The sequence below is a fragment of the Podarcis cretensis genome (genome assembly GCF_951804945.1).
Source record: "Podarcis cretensis genome assembly, chromosome: 5".
Taxonomy (NCBI): domain Eukaryota; kingdom Metazoa; phylum Chordata; class Lepidosauria; order Squamata; family Lacertidae; genus Podarcis; species Podarcis cretensis.
In genome coordinates this window covers 11,558,272-11,576,582 of record NC_137174.1, presented here as the reverse complement: position 1 = coordinate 11,576,582, position 18,311 = coordinate 11,558,272, and the positions used below count along the sequence as shown (strand labels likewise).

Below are 18,311 nucleotides of genomic sequence, written 5' to 3'. Positions count from 1 at the left end.
ATGCTGATTCCCGGACCGTCTATGGGCCAGGTTGAGAAGGCGATTGGGCCAGATCTGGCCCCCTGGGCCTTAGTTTGCCTACCCATGCCCTACAGGGTTGCCTGCTCCCAATATACTAAAATACATAGCACACTGGAAATGTGGTAAAATTTGTTTAAGTTATTCTATGGCACCTGTTTCGAGAGGGGTGTGAGATGAATGTCTCTTTGATGTTTTCGTGTGATCACCGACAAAATTTAACGAAGTACCACACTGCCTCAGTATGAGAAAACAAATGCAAAGATTCAGCTCAGTGCTTTCAAGGGTAAGAAATTATATTCCAGGACCAGAAAACAGGGAGCTGGCTAATCATTAACACTGGATGTTATTTGTTGCACACAGTGGAAATTATGTCGTTTTGCAACTGTGATTCCAGCGATCGAGAGAAATTATTCCTCCAAGGCATTTTTATCTCGATTAAAAAAAACTGGATGCAGGGGGCAGTAGTTATACTGACATACCACTTTTAATGATTACTTGGGAGCAGGAAAAGAAACTGCTGCTATCTCAGCTTCCGGCTTACAATGCAGCATGTGGAGAGTCGGATGTATCGTAGATGTCGAGAAGACGATCTGCTTCTCTCCAGCCTGACAACAAGGCACCATGAGTAGTTGAATAGAACGTGCGATGTGTGGCTTCTCCCGCAAACAGAACCTGTGGCGGCTGCAACAAGAGATAGCAGTATTAGTTTAGCCCTGTTTGGGTGAAAACCTGTTAGTGGGAGGCAAAAAAGTCGAGAGGCGTGGAAAATCAAACAATGTCTCTGTTAACGCAACGTCCTTCGTGTGCCGCCTCCTGGAGAAGTCCGGAGTGTGGCAACTCAAGAACGGGGCCTTCTCTGCAGTGGCCCCCCACCTGTGGAATGCTCTCCCCAGGGAAATCTGCCTGGCGCCTTCATTATACAGTGGTACCTCGGGTTAAGAACTTAATTTGTTCTGGAGGTCCGTTCTTAACCTCAAACTGTTCTTAACCTGAGGTAACACTTTAGCTAATGGGGCCTCCCGCTGCTGCCACCGCCGTGCGGTTTCTGTTCTCATCCTGAAGCAAAGTTCTTAACCCAAGGTACTATTTCTGGGTTAGCGGAGTCTGTAACCTGAAGCGTCTGTAACCCAAGGTACCACTGTACACCTTTAGGCACCAGGCAAAAACGTTCCTTTTTAACCAGGCCTTTGGTTGATCTGATTTACATCCTATGCCCTTTTAAAACGTGTTTTTTTGGGGGGGAGGGGGCTATTGGGTTGTTGTTTTTATTATGTATTTTGTGGTTTTATATCGTGATTTTATTTTGTGAACCACCCTGAGACTCCCAGGGTATAGGGCAGTAGATAAATTCAACAAACAAACAGGGGGTGTGTTGTGGCTTGTGGACGTTCCGATAGGGTGGTATATAAAGTCAATCAATAAACAAACAATAAATAAACAAACAAACAATAAACAATATCAATAAACAAACAAACAAACAAACACGGGGTGTGTCGTGGCTTGTGGATATTTCAACAGATGCTGATAGACACAAGCTCCAATACAGCCAGAAATTCAGAATGGGTTACCTTGGAATCAGATGTGTCTTCAGGAAGGGGTTGAGCAAGGGAATCTATGTCATCTCCGGAGCTGTCAACAGCCACGTAACTGTAGGATCCTTTGGTGTAAGGCTCGCTGTACCATTTCGAGCACAGGATGTTCCTTGGAGGAGCAAGTTGTGGATTTCCTGTCCCAAGTGCACAGAGAGCGGGTGAGTATCTTGCCTGCTAGCCCCAATTTCAAATGAAGTACCTTTTTAACATCACAAGATGGCTGTGTTAAGCAAGCCACTTCAGCCAATTTACCCAGGACACTGGGACATGGCTAGATAAGCAGCAAGGGACGCGGATGGCGCTGTGATCTAAACCACTGAGCCTTGGGCTTGCCGATCAGAAGTTCAGCAGTTCAAATCCCCGTGACGGGATGAGCTCCCATTACTCAGTCCCAGCTCCTGCCAACCTAGCAGTTTGAAAGCACGTCAAAGTGCAAGTAGATAAATAGGTACCACCCCGGCGGGGAGGTAAACAGCATTTCCGTGCACTGCTCTGGTTTCGCCAGAAGCGGCTTAGTCATGCTGGCCACATGGCCTGGAAAGCTGTCTGCGGACAAACGCCGGCTCCCTCGGCCAGTAAAGCGAGATGAGCGCCGCAACCCCATAGTTGCCTTTGACTGGACTTAACTGTTATGGGGTCCTTTACCTTTTTTATTGAATATTATTTATTTATTGTTATGGGGTCCTTTACCTTTTTTATTGAATATTATTTATTTATTGTATATTAGTGAAAGACGGGACGCAGGTGGCGCTGTGGTCTAAACCACTGAGCCTAGGACTTGCCAATCAGAAGGTCAGCGGTTGAAATCCCCGCAACGGGGTAAGCTCCCATTGCTCGGTCCCTGCTCCTGCCAACCTAGCAGTTCGAAAGCACATCAAAGTGCAAGTAGATAAATAGGTACCACCCCGGCGGGAAGGTAAACAGCGTTTCCGTGCACTGCTCTGGTTTTGCCAGAAGCGGCTTCGTCATGCTGGCCACATGACCCGGAAAAACTGTCTGCGGACAAACACCAGCTCCCTTGGTCAGTAAAGCGAGATGAGATGAGCGCCGCAACCCCAGAGTCATTCGCGACTGGACTTAACTGTCAGGGGTCCTTTACCTTTTTAGATAAGCAGCACCAAACCTGAACTAAAACGGTTCTTCCAGTGAGAACAGACTACTTCGGCTTCATCAGGTTTAACTAAGATTTGACAATTCAAAGAAAAACGGGGACACAGGAATTGTGTACAGCAGGGGCAAGGAAACTTGTGTGTGTCTCCAAATGTTGTCAGACTCCAACTCCCATCAGCCTCAGCAACAGCCAAAGAGTTTCCAGGTACAAAGCATGGGTTGTGATTGGCTTTTGAGACCCTCAGTTCTGCAATTAAAAACCACCTGAGCCTGGTTTTAGGGAGTATCAATGAATCTGCACCCCCCATACAACTGAGGAACCCCATCTCAGGATAACATAGAGTAGATCATCTTGTCAGTCACTTTTTCATCTCACACTCCTAAAGCTTTCGACCTGCATTCTCAAAAGTAGAGAATATCTGAATATCTTTGCCATAAATACCTAGTTTTCAGAGAAGATAGGTTGGGATAATCTATTGGGCACCTTCTTGACACTCTATTTCTCTTTCAAATCAGAACCAGTGAAGGCGGTGAAGGTCCTGTGTGAGTGTCTGGAGGCAGTTGGAGGATGGATGGCGGCTAAGAGATTGAGGTTGAATCCTGACAAGACAGAAGTACTGTTTTGGGGAGACAGGGTGGGCAGGTGTGGAGGACTCCCTGGTCCTGAATGGGGTAACTCTGCCCCTGAAGGACCAGGTGCGCAGCCTGGGAGTCATTTTGGACTCGCAACTGTCCATGGAGGCGCAGGTCAATTCTGTGTCCAGGGCAGCTGTCTACCTGCTCCATCTGGTCCGCAGGCTGAGACCCTACCTACCCGCGGACTGTCTCGCCAGAGTGGTGCATGCTCTGGTTATCTCCCGCTTGGACTACTGCAACGCGCTCTACATGGGGCTACCTTTGAAGGTGACCCGGAAACTACAACTAATCCAGAACACGGTAGCTAGACTAGTGACTGGGGGGGGGCCGCAGAGACCACACAACACCGGTCTTGAAAGACCTACATTGGCTCCCAGTACGTTTCCAAGCACAATTCAAAGTGTTGGTGCTGACCTTTAAAGCCCTAAACAGCCTTGGTCCAGTATATCTGAAGGAGCGTCTCCACCCCCATCATTCTGCCCGGACACTGAGGTCCAGCACTGAGGGCCTTCTGGCGGTTCCCTCACTGCGAGAAGCCAAGTTACAGGGAACCAGGCAGAGGGCCTTCTCGGTAGTGGCGCCCACCCTGTGGAACGCCCTCCCACCAGATGTCAAAGAGAACAACAACTACCAGACTTTTAGAAGACATCTGAAGGCAGCCCTGTTTAGGGAAGCTTTTAATATTTGATGAATTAATGTATTTTAATATTTTGCTGGAAGCCGCCCAGGGTGGCTGGGGAAACCCAGCCAGATGGGCGGGGTACACATAATATATCATCATCATCATCATCATCATCATCATCATCATCATCATCATCCAAAATTAAGAAGACATTTTGCAAAACTTAGGCCAGCAGTTTTAACAGAATAACACATCGTTTTTGCACCCCTTGTTCCGAAGCTTGCGAACAGCTAAGAAGTCATGCGTACCTGTTGCTCTACGAAATACTTCTGTTAATGCAGAAAGGACTTCTGCGTCTGTGAGGGTTTCCATGAATTCAGCTTCTTTCCCAGCAATGAAGCCACATAAGATATGTCCGTATCTAGTATGGTAAAAGGAGAAAGGCTTTGTAGAGTCCACAGATGCTGGTCCTATTACTTTCATCTTCATAAAAATCCATTTTTTGGAAGTGGTAGATTTATGAAAGTAGATTTCAACGTTATATGTTCATACACACACTTTATTCTTACCTATTCTAACAGTTTTCCCAATGATTTAGAGCAATTTACCTAAGAGGACAGCGCACAGCCTAAGTGGCTTAGAGTTTCCCAGATTATTTTTATTATTGGTGGTGTGCTGGCCATTTCTCTGTAAAATTGTATGGAGTTGATTCTTATACATTTTTAAAATTTGCATACCACCCTTCATCCATAGATCCCAGGGCGGTTCACAACACAAAAATACAAGATAGAAATCACAAAATTTTTAATTATTCTTGTTGACGTTTCTGTAGCTTTGGGCTGAAGTTCCTATTTGTTATGTACTGAAGTTCTCACCCTGGGCCAGCAGGGGGATCCTGTCGATAGTTATGCAAATGAAGGATCGAAAGTGACGTTCAGTGATTGGATAGTTTTGGAAAGTTGTTACAGTAACGTGGTACTGGAGCTCTATATAAGCAGGCTGACTGAGCCCTTCAGCTCAGTTCTGTTCTGGCCTCTGAATACACAAGAGCTGTTTGAAGAATCACTGTGTCGTCTGATATGTTCACCCACAACTTAACACTATTGGGGTTCTTTCCTGAGCACTAGTGGGTTCTGGTGCACTGCTACTATTTAATCAGCAAGCTAAAAGCCACTTGCTTTGTTACTGCTATTTAACACAGCTTCTAGAATCATAGAACTGTAGCGTTGGAAGAGACCCCGAGGGTCATCTAGTCCAATCCCCTGCGATGCAGGAATATTTCATCCGACATGTGACTTGAACCCACAACCTTGAGATTAAGAGTCTCATGCTCTACTGACTGAGCTATTTGTCCTCTTGAAATAACCTCTCATACACGAGTACCTCTTCTTTGGTGTAAAGAATTCATTTGGCATATCTGATTTTTTTCCAGCAAATTTGTGTAATCAAGTCATCCAGGCTAGAGGTCAGGAGCTCTGAGGTCCAGAGAAGGTCTAGCTCTCCTAAGTCCTGCCAAATACATCTGCATCTCCTTTTTTGGATTCTTTCTTTCTATATTTTTGTTTGCATGTCTCAGCCGCCACAGAAATGCTGCACCAAAGTTTGCTGATAACCCCACATCAATTTAATGCAGGGTGGATTTAAAAAACAAACAAAAAAAGAGATATTTTTTATTTAAATCAATTTTTTAAAATTTAAATCAGATTTTTAAAATAAAATGCTTTTGGAGGAAAAATCTTTCTAAAGATAGTTTTCTATTTAAGTTACATTATAGTCCAAAGGCTTTTCATCAGGAAATAAGGATTTGTTTTAAGTTTTTCATGTGTGCTAAAACTCAGTCTGAGTTTTTATTTTATTTTTTTAAAAAAATTTTAACCACATCGGTTAACAAACATGTATACATATGCAATAATGTTATTGCTTGAGTTAAATTGTTTAAATTGTTATTCAGGAAATGATTATGTTTCTCCTTCCAATAAAGTACAGCAGAAAAGTTGTCCAAATATAAACAGTTAACTTATTAAACCTCACAATAATGTCATAATTATCTGTCTGTGTATTTCTAAAAGTATAACCAAATCAGTAATTTCTGATGTAACTGTAAAAACTACTCTGAAAATTTATTATTCCAAAAATGAAACCTCCCTCTGGTTGTAAATATTAAGATTATAACGCAACCCAAAAATGGCTACAATTATTCGACTCAATTCAGAGTAAAAACAACAAAGCGTTCTGGAGCCTAGTGTACGGAGGACTGAAAGCCGAAAATCAACTAACTCTGCCACCAATTGCAGAATCCAAATGGTCCCAATACTTTACATCTGTATTTAACAATCTACACGGTGAACCTAAAGGAAATGAAACCATTAAAAATAAAATTAATAAACTCCAGGAGTGGCCAAGGGTAGAGGAAGAGGAAATTAGAGAGATAGTTAAAAACTTCAAATCGGGGAAATCTCCTGGGCCAGACGGTCTACCAATAGAACTATTTAAGACCTATATAGATTGGTGGGCAGAACCCTTAGCTCAATTGTTTACTCTTATAGATAAATATGGGACCATACCTGAGATATGGTTAAGATCAATAATTATTCCAATCTTTAAAAATGGCGACCCAAAAGAACCAAGGAATTATAGACCGATAAGCCTACTATCAGTGATAGGGAAAATCTACGCTAAGCACCTCTTATCTAAACTTCTTACCTGGATGAAAAATCTAAATTTACCAGGGAAAGAACAAATAGGTTTCTCCAAAGGTTGCTCTACTCTAGACCACTGTCTTACACTTATGCATCTGGTTGAAAAATACAGATCCCAAAGGCAATCTAAGATATACGCTGCTTTTGTAGATTTTCGTGGTGCATTCGACTCAATTGACCGCCCAAAGTTGTGGAGGAAACTCACAGAATTAAAAATTGATCAGCGCTTATTGATTCTAATGCAAAATCTACATTCTTCCAATACCTGTCAAGTCAAACTTAACACCAAAGGTCACCTCTCCTCAGACATCCCAAACTCGAAAGGGGTAAAACAAGGGTGTATTCTTGCCCCCTTTCTATTTAATTTATTTTTATCAGACTTGCCAGATTACCTTCAAAAAATAGAATCACATGCCCCTAAACTCAATCAGAAACCAGTTCCTCTCTTATTATACGCAGACGATGCTGTCTTACTATCACTAACGAGCTTGGGTCTGAAACGTCTTATATCTTCACTGATCCTTTACTGCGAATGTAACAAACTCTCTATAAATTATGAGAAGACAAAAATTTTGGTCTTCTCGAATGGTTGGAAATTAGAGAAATGGAAAATAAGAGGGCAAGAAATCCAACAAGTGAAAATCCATAGATATCTGGGAATCTTATTCCAGAGCAACTTAGGGTGGGCAACCCATCGCACAAATGCCATAAAACAGGCAAAGTGCATCTCATCAGCAGTTGCCCGTTTTTATTATCAGAAAGGTAATCAATTTATTCCTGCGGCCAATCAGATATTTCAAGCAAAAGTGCAATCCCAGATATTCTATGGTATCCCGCTATGGGTCCAAGCATATAACAGTGATATAAAAAAGATTCACTCCAGCTTTTTGAGACGTATTCTTGGACTCCCTCTTATGATCAAATATGAAACAATGTGTGCAGAAATAGGCATACACACAATGGAATACTGGGCATGGTCCACCTCAATAAAGTATTGGTTACGCTGCCATTTTCGCTGCCCTCCTTCAAGTCTGCTCGCTGATTTGCTCAAAGACCCTTTTAAATCAAGATGGTATCAGCACCTTGAAAAAAAAATTGAATCTTTAGGCATCGAGCTGGAGCTCCTGTACAATTCTAATGAGCAATATATTCTCCATAATATCCTAACTAGACTAAAGGATGTCGAGAGACAAAATATTATGGCAGCTGTAAACAAAATTTGCTCCCCCAGATTCTACGATTTAAATATCTTAGATTGCAGAGCCAATTACGTCTCTAAATTAATAATCCCAGCCCAACGTAGGGCTTTTATGCTGGCCCGTTTGAATGTTTTTCCCTCAGCATTTGTCTGGGGAAGATATCAAAACATTCCCAGAAGCAAGAGATTCTGCAGATGTTCTATGAATGTCCCGGACACTGTAGAGCATATCCTCTTTCATTGCCCATTGTACAGTACGCTCCGTCAACGCGTGCTGTCCCCCCTTTCGGGTGGTCTGGAACCCCAGCAAGCTGAATGTGTGGGACTCTACCTATCCGACGCTGACCAAAGGGTAACGGCGGGGGTAGCCGAGTTTTTGGCAGCAGTCCTCCAAGGAGCAGGTTAACAAGGAAAACCACTGATTCTATATGTATATATTTATATTTGTATGTAGCCAACTCCTGCCTTTTTATATATATCTCAAGGCTTTTATATGTTATTTTCCTTTTATGGTTTTACCAACATAATGCCTAATAAAGGTTTGATAAGTAGTAGTATAACAGCAAGAATGAGTCTTTCTGTAAAAAAATATGATTTAAATCAAGTCTTACTGACTAGTGATTTAAATGGTGATTTAAATCGAATTGATTTACAAAACAGGAATTTGTTTCAAAATAGGAGGTTTTCAAAGAATATCTGAAAAATAAATATAGTAGTTTAAATTCTGTTACAGCATTCGAGGAACTTCAGTAATAATTGCAAGGTAGATATAAGAAATTAGATATATTAAGAAAAAGTTTAATTATGATAAAAGTGTGTATTGGCAATAAGTAATATGAAATCAAAATATGGAATAGATGGGAGGTTGGGTCTTTAGTGTTAAGACCAATATATGTTTTATTGTTTGCTAAGAAAATTATGTGTCTATGGTTATATAATTTGGTATTTGTGTTTTTTTCTTACTTCTTGCTGTATCAATAAAAATCTTTTTAAAAAAGCAAAAAACAAACAAACACTGAACTCCCCCCAAAAATAAAAATTCAAATTGATTTAAATCAAATCCACCCCGGTTTAATGCAAAGACCCAACTTGTTTGCCTGATCTGCATGTGATAAGCTCCCTGTGTTCAAACAAAATAATAATAATAATAATAATAATAATAATAATAATAATAATAATAATAATTCCTTCCAGTAGCACCTTAGAGACCAACTAAGTTTGTTATTGGTATGAGCTTTCGTGTGCATGCACACTTCTTCAAATGACTTGTTCAAACGACAGCTACCCCAATGGCCTGCCCTGCAACCTATTCCAGCCTGTCTTTCCCATGTACCTCTCTGCCGGATGGAGAACCACAAAGCCAGCAATCTTCTGGTACCAAATAGCCTCCAAATCGGCAGGTGGCTCAGCCAGGGGTGATTCTCCATCCCACGCCACCTCAACCACCTGACAGTCCGGCTCCCAGAACGGCTGCTCAAATTCCACAAAGATTTTGTTGTTTGTCCCAAAGCCCAGCTTCTCAATTGCAGCCGTCTTCCGGGACGGAAGCGGCGGGTTGAAAAAGGTTTCTCCGTGTTCTTTGAGGAAACCTAGGGAGAAGGAAAAGACATGACAGACATTAGTAAAAGAACAGACTTTGGGGGAATGCACCCAGGACCAGACTATACAAACGCTTTAGTAAGCACTGGGGGAAAAATAATCTCCCCATAGGATTTACAGAAGAGTTCTGGATTTGTTACCGACCAAGTTAAAGCCTCAGCGCCTAGGACTTGCCGATCGAAAGGTCGGCGGTTCGAATCCCTGCGGCGGGGTGCGCTCCCGCTGCTCGGTCCCAGCGCCTGCCAACCTAGCAGTTCGAAAGCACCTCCGGGTGCAAGTAGATAAATAGGGACCGCTTACCAGCGGGAAGGTAAACGGCGTTTCCGTGTGCGGCTCTGGCTTGCCAGAGCAGCGATGTCACGCTGGCCACGTGACCCGGAAGTGTCTCCGGACAGCGCTGGCCCCTGGCCTCTTGAGTGAGATGGGCGCACAACCCCAGAGTCTGTCAAGACTGGCCCGTACGGGCAGGGGTACCTTTACCTTTACCTTTAAGTTCCTGCTGCTGGAAAACAAACCACGACTTAGGGGAGTGGATCTCTCTTTGAAGCCATAAGCAAAAACGCCACAAGATCAAGGACAGGGAAACTTTTCCGCCCAACGGACTCATTCCCTTCTGGCAAACTTCTGGGGAACAAATATGCCTGAGGTAAAACTGGGCAGAGAAGCTGGTGCGAATTCTACCTTCGTTCAGTAGGTACATGCCCTGGTTATCTCCCGCTTGGACTACTGCAATGCGCTCTACGTGGGGCTAACTTTGAAGGTGAATCGGAAGCTACAACTAATCCAGAATGTGGCAGCTGGACTAGTGACTGGGAGGGGCAGTCGAGACCATATCACACCGGTCCTGAAAGACCTACATTGGCTCCCAGTACATTTCCGAGCACAGTTCAAAGTGTTGGTAAAGGTAAAGAGACCCCTGACCATTTGGTCCAGTCATGACCGACTCTGGGGTTGCGGCATTCATCTCGCTTTACTGGCCGAGGGAGCCGGCGTACAGCTTCCGGGTCATGTGGCCAGCAGGACTAAGCCGCTTCTGGCGAAACAGAGCAGCGCATGGAAACGCCGTTTACCTTCCCGCCGGAGCGGTACCTATTTATCTACTTGCACTTTGACGCGCGTTCGAACTGCTAGGTTGGCAGGAGCAGGGACCAAGCAACGGGAGCTCACCCCATCACGGGGATTCGAACCACCGACCTTCTGATCAGCAAGTCCTAGGCTCTGTGGTTTAACCCACAGCACCGTTGGTGCTGACCTTTAAAGCCCTAAACGGCTTTGGCCCTGTGTACCTAAAGGAGCATCTCCACCCCCATCGTTCAGCCCAGACACTGAGGTCCAGCTCTGAGGACCTTCTGGCGGTTCCCTCCCTGCGAGAAGTGAGGTTACAGGGAACCAGGCAGAGGGCCTACTTGGTAGTGGCGCCCGCCCTGTGGAACACCCTCCCATCAGATGTCAAGGAAATAAACAGCTATCTGACTTTTAGAAGACATCTGGCAGCTGGAGCTGAGAATCAGAAAGCCAAGGAAATTTCACCTAGAGGCACGGTGACGATGACATGGTCTGCGAAGAACTTCTCGCCATCTTCACATTCCACCTGGACTCCGAAGGTTCGGCCTGTGGGAGCCTCTTCCAAGCAGGAACTACTCCAGTGAACTGTGCTCACTGGCTTGTCAAACTGCACAGTCCCTTTGGGCAGAGATGCCATCAAGCAGTCTATGAGGCCCTCGTAACCACTACAGAGGAGAAGCAAGACAGAATGAGGTAGCCTGGTCTTGGACATGTTTCCAAGCACAAGTGTTGGTGCTGACCTTTAAAGCCCTAAACGGCCTCCGCCCAGTATACCTGAAGGAGCATCTCCACCCCCATCGTTCAGCCCAGACACTGAGGTCCAGCTCTGAGGGCCTTCTGGCGGTTCCCTCCCTGCGAGAAGTGAGGTTACAGGGAACCAGGCAGAGGGCCTTCTTGGTAGTGGCGCCCGCCCTGTGGAACACCCTCCCACCAGATGTCAAGGAAATTCCTTTCCCTCCCCCACATAGGGGTAGTTTGCTCACAATGGGAAGCGAGATGAGGTCTAGAACAAGTGAGGGAAAGGGAAATAAAATCAGGGTTGTTGGTCTTTTTAGCAGGAACTGGGGGGTGGGAACTGAGTTTCCTTACCTTAAAAAAAATAATTACTTTTATTTTTTCTGTGGGGGCCTGAGCCAAATATCCCCTATATCTAATCAATAAAGCTGTGGCCCTTTCTAATCCAGACCATTGTCTGCTTGAGTTTATTAATCACATCTTACATTTATCCACTACTGGGAGGAACGGCAATGCAACTGGGCCTGCAATGAAGAAACAAACAAACTTTCCACCCCAGGAAAAAACATGTCCTCCGTAAAGTTACATGTGCAAAGTAAATGTAAAGGTAAAGGTTCCCTAGATGGTTAAGTCCAGTCAAAGGCGACTATGGGGTTGTGGTGCTCATCTCGCTTTCAGACTGAGGGAGCAGGCGTTTGTCCACAGACAGCTTTCCGGGTCATGTGGCCAGCATGACTAAACTGCTTCTGGAGCAACGGGACGCTGTGACGAGTGCCAGAGCGCACGGAAATGCTGTTTATCTTCCCGCCGGAGTGGTACCTATTTTTCTACTTGCACTGGCGTGCTTTAGAACTGCTAGGTTGGCAGGAGATGGAAGCCCAAGAGCAGGGGTTAGCAACCTTTTCCAGCCGTGGGCCGGTCCACCATCCCTCAGACCATGTGGTGGGTTGGACTATATTTTTTTTTGGGGGGGGGGAAATTGAACGAATTCCTATGCCCCACAAATAACCCTGAGATGCATTTTAAATAAAAGGACACATTCTACTCATGTAAAAACACGCTGATTCCCGGACCGTCCATGGGCTGGATTGAGAAGGTGATTGGGCCGCATCTGGCCCCCGGGCCTTAGGTTGCCTACCCCTACCCAAGAGGCTCAGTGGTTTGGACCACAGCGCCACCCATGTTCCACTTGCAAAGTCAAGCCACAGCCGAGATGTCCGATCAGCCCATCCCCAAGGGAACTAAAGAAGCCAACCTATTATTTAATGAGAGCCAAGCGTGGGTGGCGCTGTGGGTTAAACCACAGAGCCTAGGACTTGCCGATCAGAAGGTCAGCGGTTCGAATCCCCGTGACGGGGTGAGCTCCCGTTGCTCGGTCCCAGCTCCTGCCAACCTAGCAGTTCGAAAGCACGTCCAAGTGCAAGTAGATAAAATAGGTACCGCTCCAGCGGGAAGGTAAATTGTGTTTCCGTACGCTGCTCTGGTTCGCCAAAAGCGGCTTAGTCATGCTGGCCACATGACCCGGAAGCTGTACACCGGCTCCCTCGGCCAGTAAAGCGAGATGAGTGCCGCAACCCCAGAGTCGGTCACGACTGGACCAAATGGTCAGGGGTCCCTTTACCTTTACCTTTAAGCGGGCAACCACTCACTTGGGAAACGTGCAGTCCAAGCCAGGAAGCATGGTGTACTCCCCGAAGGGCCCCAAAGCCACCAGGTCCAAGCTGTGAGTCCCACTCACGCAGCATTCCAGCTTGAAGAATAAGTTGAGGACGGCCAGCTTCAGCCGCTTGGTCTCCTCATCATCTGACCATTCTCTCACCTTCCGAGCAATCGCCTCTTTCAGGTATTCGCCCACGCTGGGCACTGGCACTTTGGCCACATGCATGAACTCGCGTGCTTCTTCCAAGAGAGCGAAGAAGAGCAACCCCATGGAGTCAAGGACGTCGGGACTTAGCAACTGGCCCCGACTGGAGAAGCAGGCCGAAGGCCCCAAGGGGTGGCCCCCGATTTCCACCTGCTGGTTTTCCTCAGACATGGCGGCCTCATCCAGGAGTCCATGCTCCGATGCCAGCTGGAAGACAGGGTTCTCCTTGGAGGGCCCGTGAATCCAGTGGGCACCTATCTCAATCACCTTACCTCCTAGAAGGAAGGAAGGAAAGAATCAGCTTTCCAATGTTTCCACAGCATCAAGCCTCAAAGAGACTAATATTTTAAGGCCTGCTTATTACAGCTATCAGACAAGGAGGAAAACCACAGCTCTCAGATGCTTGGAGCCTTCAGATTTTGGAAAACCCTCAGCAGGAGTGCTTGTAAATTTGCAAACGGCAAAATGCTCAGGGCTCCAGCCAGCCATGCCCTCTTCCAAAAAGCTCTATTCTGTCCATCCTTTTGCACCTCCCCTTCTTCCCACAACATGCTTACATCTTGACTGGGCAGTTTTTGTCTCCTTACCTTTTTTGTTTTATACAGTGGTACATTGGTTCCCGAAAGGCTTAGTCGACGAACAAATTGGCTCCCGAATGCCACAAACCCAGAGTTAAGTGTTCCCGTTTGCGAACGTTTTTCAGAAGTCGAACATCCGTTTCGGCTGTTGGCATTGTTTCCGGGGACAATCAGCCAATCAGAAGCCACGCCTTGGTTTTGGAAGTTGAACGGATTGAGTTTGAGAACCAAGGCACCACTGTATATGCTTTAATCCGCCCAGTGTGGCTGGGGAAACCCAGCCAAATGGGAGGGGGTATAAATAATAAAATTATTATTATTAGTTTTCTAATTTGTTCTGTGTTTCTGCAAACCTAGAGGCTCCTCACACACCCCGCTGAGAATGAGTTTGCTGTTCTCCAATGCAGTCTCCTGCCAAAGAGGCCCAGACACTGAGGTCCAGCGCCGAGGGCCTTCTGGCGGTTCCCTCACTGCGAGAAGCCAAGTTACAGGGAACCAGGCAGAGGGCCTTCTTGATAGTGGCACCCGCCTTGTGGAATGCCCTCCCACCAGATGTCAAAGAGAACAACTACCAGACTTTTAGAAGGCATCTGAAGGCAGCCCTGCTTAGGGAAGCTTTTAATGTTTAATAGTCTATTGTATTTTAATATTTTGTTGGAAGCTGCCCAGAGTGGCTGGGGAAACCCAGCCAGATGGGCGGGGTATAAATAAGTTATTGTTGTTGTTGTTGTTGCACTGAGCAGCGCCGAATTCTGCGCAGGCTTTATTTACTGCTACTGTTGCCAAAATCAGCAGCAGTTTGTTGTGGAGAGTTCTGGCCATGCCTATTCTTCCCCTTCAGCAACACCGGAGTGATCCTTTGTCTAGGTCAGGGGTCAGCAAACTTTTTCAGCAGGGGTCCGGTCCACTGTCCCTCAGACCTTGTGAGGGGCCGGACTATTTTTGGGGTGGGGTGGGGTGGGGGAATGAACGAATTCCTATGCCCCACAAATAACCCAGAGATGCATTTTAAATAAAAGCACACATTCTACGCATGTAAAAACACACTGATTCCCGGACCGTCTGTGGGCTGGATTTAGAAGGCAATTGGGCTGCATCCAGCCCCTGGGCCTTAGTTTGCCTACCCATGGTCTAGGTTGCCTGCATCCATCCGCCCCCAGTCAAAACTGCTGGAGACTATAATGTAAGAAGCAGATCTTTGTTTTTAGGCAAGAGAGCAAATGGGCAGAGGGGGAGAAGATGGAGAACACACAGTACCACCTGAAACTAGGGCTATGGATACGTTATGATTCATCCCCGTATTTGAAGCCATATGCACAATTCACGGCTATCCTGTAGTTTCTTGAGAAACACTGCTGTTTCGTGCATGTCACACCCCTCAAACCAGTTTCCATCCGACTTCCTCACCAAACTTGAAATGCAGGGGGGCAGGGGAAAACGCTGAATTTCAAGCCACTAATGTGTACATTGCTTAAAGGTAAAGGGACCCCTGACCATTAAGTCCAGTTGTGGCCGACTCTGGGGTTGCGGCGCTCATCTCGCTTTATTGGCTGAGGGAGCCGGTGTTTGTCTGCAGACAGCTTCCAGGTCATGTGGCCAGCATGACTAAGCCGCTTCTGGCGAACCAGAGCAGCGCACGGAAATGCTGTTTACCTTCCCTCTGGAGCGGTACCTATTTATCTACTTGCACTTTGACGTGCTTTCGAACTGTTAGGTTGGCAGGAGCAGGGACTGAACAACAGGAACTCACCCCGTCGCAGGGATTCGAACTGCCAACCTTCTGATCAGCAAGTCCTAGGCTCTGTGGTTTAATCCACAGCGCCACCCGCGTCCCTGTACATTGCTTAGGTTAGGTGTAAAATTTCAGCCCTGCTGCTGCTCTCCAAAGCACTTTTCTGGGGCTGGGGAACAGAGACTAAGCATGGCTTGCCCCCATGGCTTGCCTGCTCTGGCAACGGTGATGAGGACGTGCAGAGGATGAAGGCTGTGCTGGTTTTTTTGGGGGGGAGGGGGGTGTTGTTTTGCAAGAACACAAGTGGGTGGGAAAGTGAAGAAACCAGAAAAGCATGAGAGCAGCAGCTATGCTCAGGCTAAGAAAGAGCGTTCTCAGTGACTCAGTACATCTTAGCAGATTATATTGCAATGGTTTGATTCACTCGATTAGTCAGTTGCATTATCAAATGAATATAATCTGCTGAAAGAAAGAAAAAACACCCAAACCCAGCTGCCCACTTAATTCACAGTACCGATGAAAATATTTTAGTTGATTTATTTAGCCAGTTAGTCAGCTGCAACGCTAGTAAAGGTAAAGGTAAAGGTAAAGGTACCCCTGCCCGTACGGGCCAGTCTTGACAGACTCTGGGGTTGTGCGCCCATCTCACTTAAGAGGCCAGGGGCCAGCGCTGTCCGGAGACACTTCCGGGTCACGTGGCCAGCGTGACATCGCTGCTCTGGCCAGAGCCAGAGCCGCACACGGAAACGCCGTTTACCTTCCCGCTGGTAAGCGGTCCCTATTTATCTACTTGCACCCGGAGGTGCTTTCGAACTGCTAGGTTGGCAGGCGCTGGGACCGAGCAGCGGGAGCGCACCCCGCCGCAGGGATTCGAACCGCCGACCTTTCGATCGGCAAGCCCTAGGCGCTGAGGCTTTAACCCACAGCGCCACCTGCGTCCCTGCAACGCTAGCAGGGAGCAAAAACAACTGAGAAACACATCCGCTCCAGCCACTTTCCTCAAATCAACCATAGGAGAAGTAAACCTTTTCATTCTTGAATGCCAATATATGTGAATATTCTGGGCTGCTCAGGGAGGGTAGGAATCCGACGCTGACCCCAAAGAATATTTTTTTAGAGGCTGTGTGTGTGATGGGGAGCACTCCAAAGTAATCATGAGGAAACACACAACAACAAGAATCCAGGAGGGTGGGGAGACACGTGTTTCAGTATTGCTCAGGTAAAGGTAAAGGTACCCCTGCCCATACGGGCCAGTCTTGACAGACTCTGGGGTTGTGCGCCCATCTCACTTAAGAGGCCAGGGGCCAGCGCTGTCCGGAGACACTTCTGGCCACGTGGCCAGCGTGACATCGCTGTTCTGGCGAGCCAGAGCCGCACACGGAAACGCCGTTTACCTTCCCGCTGGTAAGTGGTCCCTATTTATCTACTTGCACCCGGAGGTGCTTTCGAACTGCTAGGTTGGCAGGCGCTGGGACCGAGCAGCGGGAGCGCACCCCGCCGCAGGGATTCGAACCGCCGACCTTTCGATCGGCAAGTCCTAGGCGCTGAGGCTTAAACCCACAGCGCCACCTGCGTCCCTTTCAGTATTGCTCAGTTGGTTAGATAACACCAAGGTTGCAGGTTCGATCCCTCCCTATAGGGGCCAGCCGCACATTCCTGCATGGCAGGGGGTTGGACCAGATGATCCTCAGGGTCCCTTCCAACTCGGCAGTTCTATGATCGGGTTTTCTCTCGGGAAAAGCGCAAAGGGGCGCAAAGTCCGCGTTGCGCGGAAGGGTTGCGCCCGCCCTCCGCCCCGCTCTCCCCAGGCCCCGCTTCCCGCCGCCCCAGCCGCCTCTTACGAAGCTTCCCGGAGCGGATGCGGCCCCCGGCTCGGCCCGTGGCCTCCAGGACGCGCACGCCGCCCAGATGCCGGCCGCCCCGGCGAAGGAGCCGCTGAGCCGCGCCCAGCCCGGCCAGCCCCGCGCCCACGATCAGCACCCGCGGCCGGACAAGAGCTCGCCCGACCCTCCGCTCCATGGCTCTCCCGGGCGCCAGGCGGCTTGTCCCTCGCTCCCTTCCGGGAAGGAGGCGGCCAAGCTTTGAAAACCCTCGTGATCACGAGGAAACGCGGAAGTCTTTGGCCCCGGTCTGCTGCGCTCTGGTTCTGGTGCGCTCTGCTGGCGGCGCTTGGAGACGATGCGCGGAAGGACCGTGGGAAAGCGGGAAATGCAAAAAAATTAAAAAAAAATTAAATTAAAAATTAAATCTCTAGAAATCTCTATGTGGGAGAGGAAACTACAGTTAGAACTGGATATGGAACAACTGATTGGTTCAAAATTGGGAAAGGAGTACTGCAAGGCTGTATATTGTCTCCCTGCTGATTTAACTTATATGCAGAATTCATCATGCCAAAGGCTGGGCTGAATGAGTCCCAAACCGGAATTAAGATTGCCGGAAGAAATATCAACAACCTCAGATATGCAGATGACACCACTTTGATGGCAGAAAGTGAGGAGGAATTAAAGAACCTTTTAATGAGGGTGAAAGAGGAGAGCGCAAAATATGGTCTGAAGCTCAACATCAAAAAAACGAAGATCATGGCCACTGGTCCCATCACATCCTGGCAAATAGAAGGGGAAGAAATGGAGGCAGTGAGAGATTTGACTTTCTTGGGCTCCATGATCACTGCAGATGGTGACAGCAGTCACGAAATTAAAAGACGCCTGCTTCTTGGGAGAAAAGCAATGACAAACCTAGACAGCATCTTAAAAAGCAGAGGCATCACAAAGGTCCGTATAGTTAAAGCTATGGTTTTTCCAGTAGTGATGTATGGAAGTGAGAGCTGGACCATAAAAAAGGCTGATCGCTGAAGAATTGA

General features: G+C 47.1%; 1 protein-coding gene and 1 long non-coding RNA gene across 3 annotated transcripts in view; one reads left to right on the top strand and one right to left on the bottom strand.

The window, feature by feature from the left end:
• Positions 1 to 18,311, top strand: part of LOC307215809 — a 275,531-nt gene that overhangs the window by 7,256 nt on the left and 249,964 nt on the right. The gene's annotated exons all lie outside the window — the stretch shown is intronic.
• PAOX (polyamine oxidase) lies at positions 297 to 17,485 on the bottom strand. Its single transcript, XM_079975292.1, has 7 exons — positions 17,293 to 17,485; positions 12,927 to 13,416; positions 11,008 to 11,207; positions 9,212 to 9,467; positions 4,290 to 4,402; positions 1,590 to 1,747; positions 297 to 702 (listed from the first exon to the last, which is right to left on the bottom strand). The coding sequence occupies exons 1-7, from the start codon at positions 17,468 to 17,470 to the stop codon at positions 559 to 561; spliced, it is 1,539 nt and encodes a 512-aa protein (XP_079831418.1). The 5' UTR covers positions 17,471 to 17,485; the 3' UTR covers positions 297 to 558.

Coding starts and splice junctions, on each gene's coding strand:
- PAOX (XM_079975292.1), bottom strand. CDS start 17,470: ATGGAGCGGAGGGTCGGGCGAGCTCTTGTCCGGCCGCGGGTGCTGATC. Junction 1,748..4,289: donor AGTATTTCGTAGAGCAACAG/GTACGCATGACT, acceptor CACTTGGGACAG/GAAATCCACAACTTGCTCCT. Junction 703..1,589: donor AAGACACATCTGATTCCAAG/GTAACCCATTCT, acceptor CTCTTGTTGCAG/CCGCCACAGGTTCTGTTTGC.